The 16,574-nt window shown below is 36.0% G+C and overlaps 1 protein-coding gene across 1 annotated transcript in view; it reads right to left on the reverse strand.

The window, feature by feature from the left end:
- LOC106462288 (kinesin-like protein KIF28P) overlaps window positions 1-16,574 on the reverse strand; it is a 138,968-nt gene that overhangs the window by 2,007 nt on the left and 120,387 nt on the right. Inside the window, exons 23-25 of the mRNA XM_022389491.1 lie at window positions 15,378-15,548; window positions 1,665-1,745; window positions 935-1,067 (exon numbers count right to left, since the gene is read on the reverse strand). Coding sequence (XP_022245199.1) covers window positions 935-1,067; window positions 1,665-1,745; window positions 15,378-15,548 — 385 coding nt within the window. The remainder of the gene's footprint in view (window positions 1-934; window positions 1,068-1,664; window positions 1,746-15,377; window positions 15,549-16,574) is intronic.

Below are 16,574 nucleotides of genomic sequence, written 5' to 3' on the forward strand. Positions count from 1 at the left end.
CTATATATATATATATATATATATATATATATATATATATATATATAGGTTTCACACAACATCTAGTCAAGAAAGCAATTCAGCTGACTTCATTCTTGCTGCCTTTGTTATTCTCAAGTAGTTAATATCAGTTCTGCCCAAGAAGATATTAATGCAATACTGCATGTTGTGTAAGGATGTTAATAGCAGTGTCCTTTAGTGGTCATTCAGATAATGAATTGAGGTTTCAGCCTCACCAATGCTGAATGAGAATAACCAGTCATATAAGTAGTGCTAATCACTCTAGGTAAATACAACATTTATTGTGAACTAAGGAACACTGTATTTAGGCAGTCTAGAGCATGATCTTGAAGAGAAACAGTTGAAAGAATTCAATAAAAGCAGCACAATAAAGATTGTTAATTTAGCATTTCACTTTTTTATCCAATCTCACTATTCCATCTAACATCAACACTCAGTAAGATACTTAGCATTACTTCATGTTTGATATCTCAACTGAACCTCCAGTAAAGCAGACCTATTCATAAACTTGATGGTTAACTCAGTTTACCTAACAATACTACATATATACAGCTTCTTTAGGTAAGTCCTTAATACCAAGATGAACTGTTCAACCTATGTAGGCAAGTAAATGCTTAATACAAATACCAGACCAATTATTTGTTTATTTGTAAGAAAGTACATAAAATTCACAACTACCCTTTTCAATCCTCAATTACTTGGTTCCTGATGTGTGCTTCTGGATAAACATTCTCTTTAGCAAGGACTAAATCTGGATGACATTTTGATAGTCTTATAATTGTCTTCATAAGAGTGCCACAAGAGTGCTGAAATGTCATCCTGGTTTAATCCTCTCCAGGCAACTGTTCATACATAAGTAGAAACTGTGATTCAACCTCTGGCTGTGAAATGTATTAAATAGTGGTTGAATTACCTGATGATAGTTGGGCTAAAATTGGCTCAGCAGCTTCAGGTGTGCTTGCAGACATAAGGTCTTTGATTATGTAAACAGGAACAGATCTTTGATTTTGTTTTTCTGCTACACTGATCAGTTTTTTGAAGTTTTCCTGAAAGTATACAAGACAGTATTTTTAAGACAACTTTTAAAAATATTAAAGCAGTTATGACAATCAAGGAGCACTGTTTTTTGGTTAGCATATGGTTCTAGTTGTTAAAATATGTTAACTGTCTTAAGTACTTTTCAGTTAACACATATTAAAACTTCATTGAAAATCATCTAAAGTAAAACATGGTGTATTGAAGTGTTTAACCCATCTTCAAATCATTATTCTCACAAATAAAGAAAAAATTACAGATAAATTAAAAATTCTATAAAGCAATTCATTCAGTAATGACACATTTTTATTTTAAATGTTTATTCTCTTGGACAGTTATATTTATATCAGCTTAACAAAGCAGCATTTTATGCTAATCTAATTCTCTAAGCAAATAACTGTAAAATTCAATATATATATACATATACAGAAATTTTATAATTTTCTGACACTCATCAATACAGTAAAACATATCTAGATAACTGTTTAGTTCAACTATCTATAAACTTCAGTGTTACAAGTTACCAATATATCGAATATAGTGTTTTTAGTCACTGTATACAGAAGTTTATAAACTCAGTTCCATTCCAGCTGTTACAGAAAACTTACCAGTCGTTGTTGTTGTCTTCCTTGTTGTTTTTTCATTAGTAGTAGCTCCACAATGATACTTTGTTTATTGGGATCTACTGTCTGAAAAATAGTTCATTCAGTGAAAAAATATTGTTTCATATTTATTTTACTATTTACTTCACCATTGGATCTTCACAAGAAATTTATATTCATATAAGTCACAAAATAATGTATAAATATATTTTATTCTTTCATGGCTGAAGGATATTGAATAGTGCATCAGATATTGTTATGAGTACAGAGGTGTTGGAGCTGGGGGTACTGTAACATCCTCACTGTTACATATAAATTAAAAATTTATACTAATTTTCTGGGGAATATATCCCCAGATTCCTCTAGATTGAGCTGCCTTTGGCAGCATGGGAGTTGCTTTTAGCAGCTCCTTATACTTTTAATATATCATTGTAAAGTATGTATTTTTAGTCAAGAACCCCACTTTGCAACTGCTTACCTTGAGTAGGTAATACTTTCATGCACAGAATTAAATTTCAACATTATTATAAAAAATATACATATTCTGATACAAGCTAAAGGATAATGTTTGAAGTAACTACTCTTCAAAATAACTTCAGTGGCATAGTATTACATGTACAATGCATGTCACAGTTTCAGCTTCACACAAATTACATGGCACAACTATAATACACATAAAACAGTTTTCATATCTATTGCACCATATATACATGATATATGAACATACCATGTGTTTCTATTGTTTTTCAATATTATTTATTCCAAGCTCATCATTTATGCTGTATATGTGCAGGTTTCACATAATACAGTTATGAAAGCTGTTAAGTATATTTTGTTCTAACTGCCTTTGTTCCTCTGTTTTTTTTTTGAGGGGACAATACCTGTTCTTTCTCGAATGGTGGGATATTATTGCAATACTTCACTTGTGCAAAGATGTCAAAATCAGCATCCTTCAGAGGTCATTCAACTGATAGTTAAAGGTTACAGCCACCAAGAACACTGGAGAGAGAATGGAAGTACTGCTGATGGACAACATTCACCAAACAGAGCTATCTCATCAGCTGGTGAAATGGCACTAAATGACCAAGTGATTGAATCATGGGGCAGTGGAGAGCCTCACCAATCCAGGATATACAGCTGAAATAGTGGATCATATAGGAGCTTGGAGTCAAGCAGAAATAATAGATTATTTTCTGAGTGCACATCATCATTCTGCTACTCTATAGTAGGGGCTAATTACTCATTAGTGTCAAGATCCCTGAGAAACCCTACTATGTTGTGCCCATGGTGATAAGGACATCTCAGTAAAATGATGGTTGGAAAGTCATGAAGGAAAGCATTTAGCCATGGTCACATCTGTGAGTAAAACAAAACAGATCACTCCACTGACATTCAAAGGTACAGCAAAGGAGTATTTGAGTCAGTTCCTGAAGAGTTCCTGCTAGAACCTATACAAGCCTGGTTCTAAGTTTAGACAATCAAACTCTAGAATCCATTGATTACTTGACTGAAAAGTAACAATGGGACTATAGGACAGTCACTACTGAGTTTCAATGGAGGTTTGACCTAGAGGAAAGTAGAGCAATCCAAAAGGCCAAACTCACAGCTTGGAAGAAGCATACCTTAGAAAGCTTGAACACTTTCATAGATGATTTACATCATTTGCATAGTAAAGCTTACTCTGTAATGTGTTCAGTGAATCACTAGGATACTCTCATTGACAAGTTTGTGGATGGGCTACTTCATAAGAAGATATGCTATAGTCTGGATATGAGAGATTTTCTCACCTTTACTGATGCAGTTTCTTTTGCAATGCAGTACAAAGTGATAACTTTGAGCTGTTCACAAGAAGCCTAAATTGACTTATCCTCAGATAGATTGTACTACCTAAGGATCAATCAGCCATCCACACATCCTAGTACTGTGATACAACCACATAAACAGTGAAGGAGCAGGGCTATTTCAGTCTTCCCATGGTTTATATGCTGCACTCCATGCAGCAGATGTCTCCACAAGGAATTTATCCTAGAAGGGAGGAGTGAAGTATGTGCTTTGCATGTAGAACATTGGGTTATAGTTGAGTGAACCACCTATGCCTTGTCAAACAGCTGATGGTGCAACAGGTACAGGAGAGCCTATAACAAGCAGTGGATACTACTACTGCTAGAGCTCTGGGAAACTAGAGAAGCCTAATATGAACCTGGCCACTGACTTGGGAACAAACAGCTTGCACCAAAAACGTGTGGTGATCTTAAGGCTGGGTAGGTCTTGGTATGTGCCTGATGGAATACAAGGGCAAAATATGGAGTTTCTGGTTGATAGAGACGTAGCCAGAACACAGATAGATCTTGCAGTATATCAGTTGTTCTGAGCAAAACAACTACTCAGGCCAGTTACAGTACCCCTACATGGAATTTTGTGGTTTACAACTGAATATAGAGCTCACACAGGAAATAAATTGTATCTTGTCCTGAAAGCAAACAGCATTAACTTGGGCAATTATATGACCTAGGGGATAGAGTCATGGTCTTGTTCTGCAATTATGATGACTGGTTATCCAGTTGCATTTTGAGATGGTAATCAGCACAGAAAGTGAAGTTAAAATAGCCAATGCTAGCATTAACATTAAAATTGCATCTGTCATGCTGCATATGAATATAGACACACAGATACAACACATCTGAGATCACTAGTTGAGGATTGTGAAGAAACGTAAACAATTCAGTGGCAGCAACTTATCAATGAAATATGCTGATGTAGTTTTGGGACCATGTGGCTTACTGCATCAAATAAAAGTCACACATCATCAAATAGGTACAGGTGACACACATCCAACAATCACTGAACAGGCTTCTCTGAAGCACTAGGGGGTAGTCAGTGCTGAAGTACAGCATATGTTAAAAGATGGAATCATTGAGCCTTCAGTTAGGGTTTGGTCATCTCTAATCATGATTGTTAATAAGGAAGGAAGGTACACACAGGTTATGCATTTATTGTAGAGAAATTAATGCAGTAACTTGCATTGATGCATTTCCATTATCAAAAACAAATGAATGTCTGGATGCATTATAAAACACTGTTGGTTCAATACATTAGGCCTAGCATCCAAGTACTAGTGAGTCAAACTTGATGATAAGAGAAGATGTAAGACTGTTTTAGCATTTAGAAATGGTTTGTTTGAATTTTTTGTCATGTCTTTCATCATGTGTAATGTGCCCACCACATTTGGGAAAATAATGGAGCTTACACTGAAGGGGGCTGCAATGGGAAAAGTGCTTAATCTATGTCACAGACATCATAATGTTTGGTTGCATATTTGAGACTGTAGTTCAGAATTTGAGAATAGTACTCCCTGCAGACAAAGAGGGCAGGCTTGAAAGTGAAACCCGGAAAATGTGGTCATTTGCATAGAAGTGAATTTCTCAGTCATATTTTGGATAGAAACTGAATCTCTGTGGATCCTACTAAAACAGCATTAGTGTGAAAGTAACCTCAATTTTTAGTCAAAACAAAAGTCCATAGTTTCTGAAGTCTCTAATATGCTTCACAATTATCATTTCTTTCTAAGCTGATATGCACTTCAGATGGAGAGAGGAATGCAGTTAACCATTCTAGTCCCTGAAGTGTTTTAGGAGAAGCCCTATGTCATGTTTTATTGGGCTGGGACTCTTTACAATAGGTGTCTGTGACTTGTTGGCAATAAATTTCAACAATAAATGGACAGCACACAATCCACTTGTTTTAAAAGAATATATTCAAAATAAGTGAAACATATGTGCAAAACTTTGATACACTATTGATTATCACAGTTGTATTTAGAGCTTTAAATAATTGTCTCCTTTTCATCAAAGTTCACAAAGGTGGGTTCAATTACTTTACAATACCTTTTGATGAAACAAATTATTCTCTTCTGTCTATGTTATTACAATACAAGCTGTGAAACTCACTTTAAAAATCACCCATCATAGCTAAACTGACAATAACGCAGTCTAACTTCACTAACTTATTTACTTTCTGTATCTGCATGTATTCATAACATGTGACAGAAAAACCTAGAAATATCTATCCCTCTAGTAACAATAATATTACACATAATGAGAAAAACCTAGAAGCTACGAGAAAGATGACATAAACAATATTACAAAAGCCTTGTACAACAATTAAACTACATACACAATAAACAACTCCTACAGAGTTACTTAATGAAACTTCTCATAACTATCACTCTTAAGATAATTAACTTTTTACACTCTTATTATGAAAACTAAATAATCATTGAATATTAAATCACTAAATAATAACTCTTAAACTGAACAGTCTTGTATATTCAACAGTAAGCCCCTCTTCAAGAAAACTATTTACAATATTTTTTATATTATATACAAAGACTGTTCTCAGGTCTTACATGAAATCTACTCATCACATAGAATACCTGTAGGGCTTCACTTTGACTAGATCCCTTGTCTTCATCTTGATTTCATGTTACATAAGGTCTGTCCTGCTTAATCTATCTATATACAGGCAAAGTAGATCTTGTACATCTTTCTTCTGCTTGCCAGTCAGTTCTTCACTGATGTTGACATATATGTATTTCTCATCTCCACCCTGAGTCTTAGGTCTACTGGGTCTTTATCTTCTATAACAATGTCACCATCTTCTGGTTCTGCATCTATGGCAGCTACACCTGCCATGTCCACCTGTGCCTCCATAGTTGCACCCATTAGGTCTTCTTCTCTATCGATGTACCTCTTCAATAGATTGGCATGGTAGATCTTGGTCTTCCTATCCACTCTCACTTTATGGTCCAGTCTGTTGAACATTTCCTGCACTTCAAAAAGTCCTGTCCACTGCAGGGTGAGTTTATTGTTGTCTGTAGATAGCAGAACCAAAACCTTATGCCCAATCTTGAAAAGTTGATCCTTGGCCTTCTTGTCAAAGAAGTGTTTCTGAATTCCTTGAGCTGCGTACAAGCTCTCTCGAATGAGTTGACAGGTCTCCTCCAGTCACTTTCTGAGGTCTAACCCATACTGGTATGTGTTCCTCACTTCTGACTTTTCTTGTCCTGTTCACAGGTCTTTTGATATCTGCATTGGTCCTCATACTATTCTTCCATACATCAACTCAAAGAGTGAAAATCCTGTACTTGCTTGTGGGACCTCTGAGTAAGCAAATAATACTACCTGCAGGTACCTGTTCTAGTCACATAGTCTCTCCTGGCACATCTTCTTCAGCATGCTCTTTAAGACTCTGTTGACTCTATCACAAAGTCCTTTACATCTGGTATTGTATGGGTTGGTAAAGAATTGCCTACTGCTGAATGAGTCTACCCACCTCCTGCATCTGGCCTGAGGTTAACTGAGAAGCCTACTCTGCAGAACTCTTCCAGGATGCTTATCACACAGTTGAATACTGTCAGCACATACCAGTTGCCCTTATCAGATACAAGATCTAGTTCACTGCTACTCTCCTGAATGGTTCTCTATGATAAGCATCTCACCCAGTGGCACATTGGCTACCTTCCATCTAAGTATTGTCCTTTGGAAGATGTCACATGATCTTGTCACATCTCCAATGACTCCTGGCCAATGGAAGTTGCTGGTGATTCTCTCTGCCATCTTCTTTGCTCTTAGGTGTCCTCCCACAATCGACTTTTGAGCCCTCTTTCTCCCTTGAGTCCAGTATTCTGTTGATACTATGATCTGTTTAACTTCCATAGTATAACTGCCATGATAGATCTGGTACAGCACTCCCTTCCAGTTCTCTATTCCGTAAGTTCCTTTCCAAGGTCTCTTGTGCTCCACTTTCTCCTGGACATTGTTAAAAGTTTCTGCAGTGAAGGGTCTTTCTTCTGTGCCTGATTCAGTTTCCATAGACCTACACTAGGGATGTCACATTTTAAGACTTGCAAGGGCTTGACGTCTTGCTTGCTCTTCTTTTCTTGAGCTCTTGTGGTAGCTACACATGCCTCATCAGTCTCCTTTCTGTTTGGTTCCTCCAAACTTCTACTACCTAGTATGTTCCCAATCACCAAGGCATAGATTGGTGCCTTCATAAACATGACTTGAGGTTCTCCCACATAGTCCGAGAATAACCAGTCACAGTTGAAACCAAGGGTGCCTGACTAGAAGCAGGATGCCACAGAAGGCAACAAGAAACTAACAGACAAAAGGGAGAAGAGATGCTATGCTTTTTACAAAATGGGCATTTGCAAGTGAGTGCAAGTCTGTCACCAACAACCAACAGCAGAAATTTCAACATAAAGCAGCTAGATCTACCTACAAAGATGGTCCTGGTAAGAAACAAGTAAAGAATGACTGTTACTATGGATGCTGCTGCCAGATGAAACAGAATAGAGACAAGTTGACAGATTCACCACAACAAGGAAGTACTATCACTATGATTAAACAGTGCATGATTGATAGTCAGCTCAAGTTTGCAAATGACTCAACAATGCCAGTAGTGATTGGAGCATGTGCCAAACATCAAGAAGTGCCAATAAACCACAACATGGCAGTAGATAAAGGCTATGTTGGAAAAATAAAGTGAAAGTCCTGTGAGACACTGGGTGCAATAGTGCAGAAGTGAGGACCAGTCTAGTATGTGATGACCAGATGACTGGCAAGGTACATCTATCTGTGCTGATTGATGGAACAGTGCGAAAGTTTCCCATACCAAGAATAGAGATGGACACTCCATACTACATGGGAGACCTTGAGGCCATGTGTATGAAGGTACCTACCTGCAACTTGGTGACTGTTAATATACCATGCAGTAGAAGTTTGGAGGAACCAGACAGAAATATGATTGATTTGGCATTTGCAGTCACAACGTGAGCACTAGAAGAGAAAAGCAAGCAAGACATCAAGCCCCTAGAATGTCTCAAAAGGTGACATCCCAAATGTAGGTATATGGAAACTGAAGGAACACTGAAGACAAACTCTTCACTGCAGAAACTGTGGGACAGTACCCAGGAGAAATTTGAGCACAAGAAAATGGGGAAAGGGACTTACAGAATAGAGGACTGGAAGGAAAACTGTACCAGAACTATCAACACAGTTATACTGAGGAAATTAAACAGATCCTAGTACCAACAGAATACTAGAATCAAGTGATGAAAAGCTGGCTCATGAGTCAATTGTGGGAGGACACCTAGAAGCAAAGAAAATGGCAGACAGAATCACCAGTAAGTTCCATTTGCCAGAGATCAAAGGAGATGTAACCAGATTCTGCGGGTCATGTGACATCTTCCAAAGGACAATACCTATAGGGAAGGTAACCAAGATGCTACTCTGTGAGATGCCTCTCATAGAAGAGCCATTCAGCAGAGTAGCTATGGTCTGGATCAGACCACTAGCACCTGTAGCTGACATGCGTAATCTGTGTATGCTGACAGTAGTCAACTAGGGACACATTGTCCAGAAGCCATAGCATTGCCAAAGATAGAGACAGAGAGGTAGCAGAAGCCCTCCTGGGAGTGTTCTGCAGAGTAGGATTTCCAAAAGAAGTCTTGAGTAACTGATGCAAGAGGTGTACAAATTCATCAGTACTAAGCAACTCTTTACCATCCCATATAACTCCAGATGTAAAGGACTTTGTGAAAGAGTCTTAAAGATTATGCTGAAGAAGTTGTGCCAAAAGAGACCATATGACTGGGACAGGTACCTGCAGGCAGTATTATTTGCAGAATGTCTTAAAAATAAATACATGCCATATTTGTGGCACTCTATCAACTACAATCCAAAATTATAACACCATCTCATAGCTATAACATAATATTTATCATTGATGAAAATTTTTTATTTCAAACACCTTTACATACTACACAAAGATATACAGTTACATAAACACCTTATTCAAAGAAATTCATGTTTTTCAACTAGAATACATATAATACTAATAAACTATAGAGCCAAAGAAATGTTAATGCATGAGAAAGAATACTTATAAACTGAAATTTCAAAAATTTATAACTATTTAATGAAAGCTTGAACTAGAACAAGGGTGATACAGCTAAACAATAAGTTCAAAAAAGCTATTTACTCTGAAAACTCAGTCTAGTTAAAACTAAATAATTACAAATATGGATGTAGCATGCTTTGTTGTTGGGGGGTTCTTTTGGATTAGTTGGTAAAATTAATGTGGAGATGCATACATGTAACAATAACAAATTAATTTTTTAAATGACATTTGCTACAGGCTACATTCACTAGTAGGTCTAAATTGATGAAAAGCATTAGATTTCAACAAAAATTCTGAAACCAATATAAGCCTAACTTACAAATAAACTTACCAGCAGAATTTCCCTGCTAATTCAGAGATAATGAAACAAACACGTTGACTAACTCACTGATTAGCTTACTAGCTGACACTAAACTGAATAAGTAACTCATTGTGGTCATTAACCCATTAATTCACTCTCATTCTTTTTATATTGTATTCTTATTTATATATAATACAGGAATTTTCTAGATGTTGCACCATCATTACATAAAGACCACCTCCGTCTAACAAACAAACATCTAAATTAAATATTAAAAAATGACCTTAGAACACTACCCCTTTTCTAAATAGAGAGAAGTCACTTGAGCAATTCTAATACACAAATAAAACAGTGCATTAAACTTCCATTCATCAAGTTTTTTTGATGTCAATTTACTTTTCTGGGGGTTATTGTATGCAGATAGGGTGACTTCTTATCCTTTGCTGTCATTTGCTGTCCTGTCAGTGGGGGAATTCTCCCTAGGAAGGTGGTTGAGTGAATTCACTGGTTGCTCTATCCTTGGTGATCCTGTTGAAGTGATCTCAACAGAAATTTATGGCTCTTCTGCAGGTTGACTTTCTGCTGGCAAATTCTTCTCTGAAATTATCAATTAGCCATTCTCTCACTAACATACTTAGAATGACAATCAGAGTGGATGATTTTTTTGCTTGGAATTCCTGTCCTACTGGGTTCTGTAAGCTACATCATTCATTATTTTCATTACAACATATGGCTTTTCCAACATTGGATTAAGTTTTGGAGTTCATCTTCTTTTGAGATGGGGATAGTACAACCATATCACACTAACTCAAAGAAATCCAGTCATCAACATTAACATCTTAATGACTTTTCATTCTATCACTATGTCATTTAAATATTTCCTGGGTCAAGTCATGTATGACATAAATGATACCCCTTAGTCTCTTGCATATTCTATGTAAGATGCTACTGATTGCCTATCCTCAGTAGATGAGTATGCAACAAATTGCCATCATCCATTTTCTGCAGTAAAGACTGTCTTGTCTTTAATTGCTTCATCAATCTGCACTTGCAAATATTAATTCTTAAGATCCAATGATGAAAACCATTTTTATATAGAAAGAGCATCCAAAGTAGGGTCAATACTTGGCATTCAGTAGGCATCCTTCTTTGTGACTTCAATCACCTTCCAGTAGTCTACCTAGAACCTCATAGATCCATCCTTCTTCTTCACAACTATGATAGGTGATGCCTAAGTACTAGTGCTAAGTTATATTAATCCTTGTTCTTTCCTGACTTCCATCTGTTTAAAGTTTCAGCTTGTTTTGCATTGGGAACTGTCCATCTAACTAGCATATTGGAGCTGTATCTCCAGTATCAATCTTATAAGAAACCTTCTTTGTTTGGCCTAAGTTATGAGTTCCACTAGAGAAGGTATCTTGATACTCTGTCAACAAGTCATGTAATATACAGTACTGATCAGCTGTATGACCTCCACAGCTCTTGTATGTGAGATAGTAAGGTGTCATTTTGTGATGATATGATATCAGAATTCCTACATCTTGCCTAAAGGTGACTACTTCTGATGTTTTTGATATGGAAATATTACCTGTAAAGATTAACATTTTGCAATAACCCATCAAGATTTGGCTCAACTTTTATGCCATGTTGTGCTCATTGCCTCAATGATAACATCTTTATTCTTTAGACCCACGAGAGTTATTCCAACCAACAGCAATCCCTCAGGACAAGCAGGAGTATTTGGTTATTCTACATCTCAATCACTAAATGTAAATGTATTCCTAATAAGTCCTGGTACGACCACTTAACTTCTTGGTGGCACAATGAATGCTCTCCTTGTTGTCACTGGAAGTTTAACCTCTAGTGTAGTAATTGTCATTTAGTACACATGGATTTTCTGGTAACAGACTATAAAACTAGTCTAACCTCACATTCATTTCTCCACATGAAGCCAGTTTCATGTGTACTTTTTATTAATGTTAATCACCTACACATCATATGGTGTAAAGAAGCATCCAACAGTACGGGTAATTTTCAACTTTCCAGTTGTTGGAACTTTATGTCCACTTGCTGTTTGCATCAAGCTACCTTATTTCTTCATCTCTGGAGGCAAATTCTCAGCATTAATTACTAAAATCAGGTCGAAAAATTGTAGCTGTAGAACCTGTGTTGATCAACAAACTGCAATGCTTCCCATCAAAAAATGCATGGACTTGTGGACTAGCTTCTTTAATTAACAACCCTTTTATTTGTAGCAGGTAGTGTCCTCAGCTGAAACCTGATTAGGTCTTTGTTGCTGCTTCAATCTTGTGTGGTTCTGAGACTCATCCTTAGGATATTGTTGCCTTGGTTTATTAACAGCTGATGATTCCTCACAGCCTCAGGTGTGATGATCATGTTTATTAAATATATAATGATTTTCTTTTCCTGATATCCTTTGGGTGGAGTTTATGCTCCCTGCTGGCTTTTGTATGTAGTTCCTGGAAATATATCCTTTCAAGTTACACCTACTATTCTGAGTAGTTAGTTATCTAACTAATTAGCTTTAGTTCTTCTTCACTACCATCAGGGAAGTTGATATTTCCATGCTATATGATTTGATAATCCAATAACTTATAGATGGGGCCTTTAGTTGTTTATTCATGACTTTAATGGATTAAAATATCCTTTAGAAGTATACACCTCTTTTGCTTCAGCATGATTTTCATATCCTTGTCTGTTATGGCATCTAAAGATCGATCATGTTCCACCAAATTTATTACTTCACAAGAAGCATCTGAGTAAGATAACTGGTTAAGATTTTCCAAATTTTTAGCAAGTTCACCTATAGTTTCTTATTTCATCCATACCCTGCTCCAGAACTTTCTTTTGATACTTCCTTTTGATCTGTCCTTCAGGATTTGTTAGATAAAGCACCTAGCTACCAATGTTAATTGTTATGGCTCTTAGATGGAAAGTTGTTAAAGCTGGTCCTTTTAAACGTGCAGTGAAAATAATAGTTTGTCATACATTATTCCACTCATCCATGATGAAATTCGTTTCAAACCAAGCCTGATATACCTCCCTTGGTACCTTTCCATCAAAGTTCATTGGTTTCTTAATCAGATGATGTTGTTGAAGAGGTCAGCAAGTTTCTGGAACAGGTTTGATAGTAACCTAACTAGAATAATCCAGGAAGATCCTTCTGTTACAGATGGCACAGCAGCTGTGAACGACAGATGTAAATCAAGTAGTTTCTCCTATTCCATATTTTATAGTAAATAGTATCTTAGGTTGGAATTTTTGGGTGAATATAGAAGAAAGAGATGTGGCTGGTTTGATTTTTGCATTTACTAATTTATTTTCAAAATGTTTTATTCTGTTATTGAAGTTATTTTCTATCTTATTGATCTTGCTGTTATAGTCGTTTTACTTCAAACTGTTGTAGCATAGCCTGATGGTTAAAGCACTGGATTCAGGATCTGAGGGTCATGAGTTTGAATCTCATCCTCAAACATGTTCACCCTTCCTGCCATGGGCATACAATAATATAACAGTTAATTTCACTATTCGTTGATAAAAGAGTAGCCCAAGAGTTGGAGGTGGGTGTTGTTGACTAGCTACTTTCCTTCTAATCACTTGACAATTAGGGATGGCTAGCACAGACAGCCCTCAAATAACTTTGCACAAAATCCAAAAACAAGCAAACAAAACAAATACTTCAAATTTGTTTTTGCACTCCCTCTGTAAATCTCCAAGAGCTACAGTGATTTATCTAAATCAGATTTATTTTCAACTTTAACTTTTCTTTAATAGTAGATCTATTTCTTTTAATTCCTATCACATTCTTCTTGTCCTTGTTTTCATTTTCTGTAAATTTCGTCTTTGTCTTTTATTTTTCTATCTTTTTTCTTGTTTTTCTTTTAAGTTTTCTTCATCCTCCAGTGGGTCAATGGTAAGTTTACGAACTTACAATGGCAAAATCCAGGGTTTAATTCCCATGTGGTGGACAGAGCACAGATAGACTACTGTGTAGCTTTGCACTAAAATTAACATGTTAACAATATTTCAAATTTATGTTTCTTCTTGATCTTCTTTTAATTTTCAATTTCTTTCACCTTCACTCGATCTTCTTTTTTCAAAGTCACCACATCTGTAAAATTCTTAGGATTAATTTACGATTCAACACTAATGTGATGGCCCAGCATGGCCGGGTGGTTAGGGCACTAGACTCGTAATTTGCAAGTCACAGGTTCAAATCTCTGTCTCTCCAAACATCCTTGCCCTTTTAGCTGTAGGAGTGTTATTATGTACAATCAATCCCACTATTTGTTGGTAAAGGAGTGGCCCAAGAGTTGGCAGTGGGTGATGATGACCAGCTGCCTTTCCTTTAGTCTTTCACTGCTAAATTAGGGATGGCTAATGCAGATAGCCCTTGTGTAGCTTTGCACAAAATTTTAAACAAACAAACCTTTCCACTGTTTCATCATATCCAGCAAATTTTCAATCTAGCTATATGCTCTTATTGTTTTCATCTTGAAGTTTAGTCAATGTTCTAATTCTATTTCTGGCACCTGTTATATCCTTGGGTGGGTTCTTTTAGGTTATTTGGTAAAAATAAAGTCAAGTCCAGTCCATGTATTGATAAGTTAATTTCTTCAGTAACGTTTGCCAAAGGCTATGCTCACTTGTAGGACTAATTTCACTAGCAATGTTTCAAAAGAAATTCTGAAAACCAATCTATTCCTAACTCACAAATAAATGTACTTGCAGAGTTTTCTCAGTAATAAATCAATTGCCAACAATGTCAAGAAACATGCTGACTATTTCACTGAATAGCTTACTAACAGATACTGAATTGAATAACTAATTTATTGGAATCATTATTACACTCTGGTAGTTGTATATTGTATTTTTATTTCTTCATAGTAAACAAATCTTCTAGATGCTGGGTCACCATTACATAATGACAAGCTTCCTCTTGCAAGCACACATCAAAATATAGTAAACCATAATACATTATAAACTTAAGCAATTAATGCAAGTCATATTAGATAAAGTTTGCACTAAAACAAAGTTGGTATAAAGAAGACCATAAACCAGGAAAGTATTTAACCAAAGTTTAGACTTATTGAAAATCATAAGCGATAGAAAGAAACTGTATGTGCATTGACTATGGTGATATTGGACTAAAAATAAAATAATATATTACCCTTAATTTAAATACATACATATTTATTTATTTAAGGGAACTTAAGCTTTCAGCACATATAATATATGTAGATTTTTAATTCAACTGCATATATACACTTACAAAACACTAGGATGAACAAGTTTAAGCAGTAATTCAAGTGTATCAACCTACTTTGACAATGCTAGACCCAACTGAACAAAATTAAATTAATGTTTATATTAAATCATTTTTTACATTTATTAACAATATTTTTCTCTGTGTTTTATTTTAAATAAAGGTAACATACTCTGCCATTCATCCTAAAACCGTTAGCCAAGTTGTTAGCATGATTCAGTAGATCGGCCTGAAACATCTGTTTAGTATTTTTTCCTTCAGCCTTAGGGATGACCGAGTTTCGAATTTTTTGTTTCCCCCAGACCTGTACCATGATGGCTCCATTATTTAGATAATCAACCAGCTGAAAGGAGAAAATATGCTCTTTTTTAATGATTGACTTATCCACAGATTGGAATACTCAAGTATCAGGTAATATACAAACATTTACTGATCAGTAGAGCCAAAACTGAAAATATTTCAAAACTATAGATAATGTTAATTTTGGTTTTCATAACTGTAAAATTAGATTAATAATTTCTGTGTTTTTTTCTAAGTAAATATTTTTGTTTTAATTTGCCAGCTAATAGCAACAGAAATGTTTAATTAATAGCACCAAAGGCAACCATGAACAGGCTCACTGAAATTTAAGTACATTTCTTGGGCATTTGCTATCTTGTGGTTAAACCATTCTAAATTATGTTGGAGTTTGTGTCAAAATCACATTTATTTGAAAGAGAAGGTGGCACAACTATTTCTATATAACTGTGGTTTTGAAACTAAAGTACATCTAGGAACAGTCTAAGGGGTAGGTGACCTAGGAAGCTGCCTAGGGCAGCAAAGTGGAGACCAGGAGGAAGGAAGGGGAAGAGGAATTGTCAGGAAAAATAAATGGTGGGGAGAATGACCCTTTCCTTGGAGAAAGGCATACACATGGAATAACACAGAAGTTAGCATTTTCCTACACTGAAATGTATTTCCGATAGGTATTTACCTCCTCTCACAAAATATTTTTTCTCAATTAGTACTACCCTCTGTAGATGCAAATTTTGAATCCTCAACACTAGCCTTCCACCTCCTGCTTTTGCATATCCACATGCAAATGATCATGCAACAGCTCTCCAGCAATAGGAGCATGACACAACCCCTATTGTAACAAGCGTCCTCTTTAAATTTGCACTCGTTACTCACTTTGAGATCGGTCAGAAGACCAACACCACATATCACCGGAAGTGGGTAGGCTGGTGGGAAATGTGAGATGAGGTAAATATCTATCAGAAATACATATCCAGTGCAGGAAAATGCTAACTTCCCATACGACATCTTACTTCCTCTCACAAAATAGCTAAAATCCCACATTGAACTGGTGGAGGGCCAGTGAAAAAATATT

This window comes from Limulus polyphemus, unplaced genomic scaffold (assembly GCF_000517525.1).
Source record: "Limulus polyphemus unplaced genomic scaffold, Limulus_polyphemus-2.1.2 Scaffold1134, whole genome shotgun sequence".
NCBI classification, from domain to species: domain Eukaryota; kingdom Metazoa; phylum Arthropoda; class Merostomata; order Xiphosura; family Limulidae; genus Limulus; species Limulus polyphemus.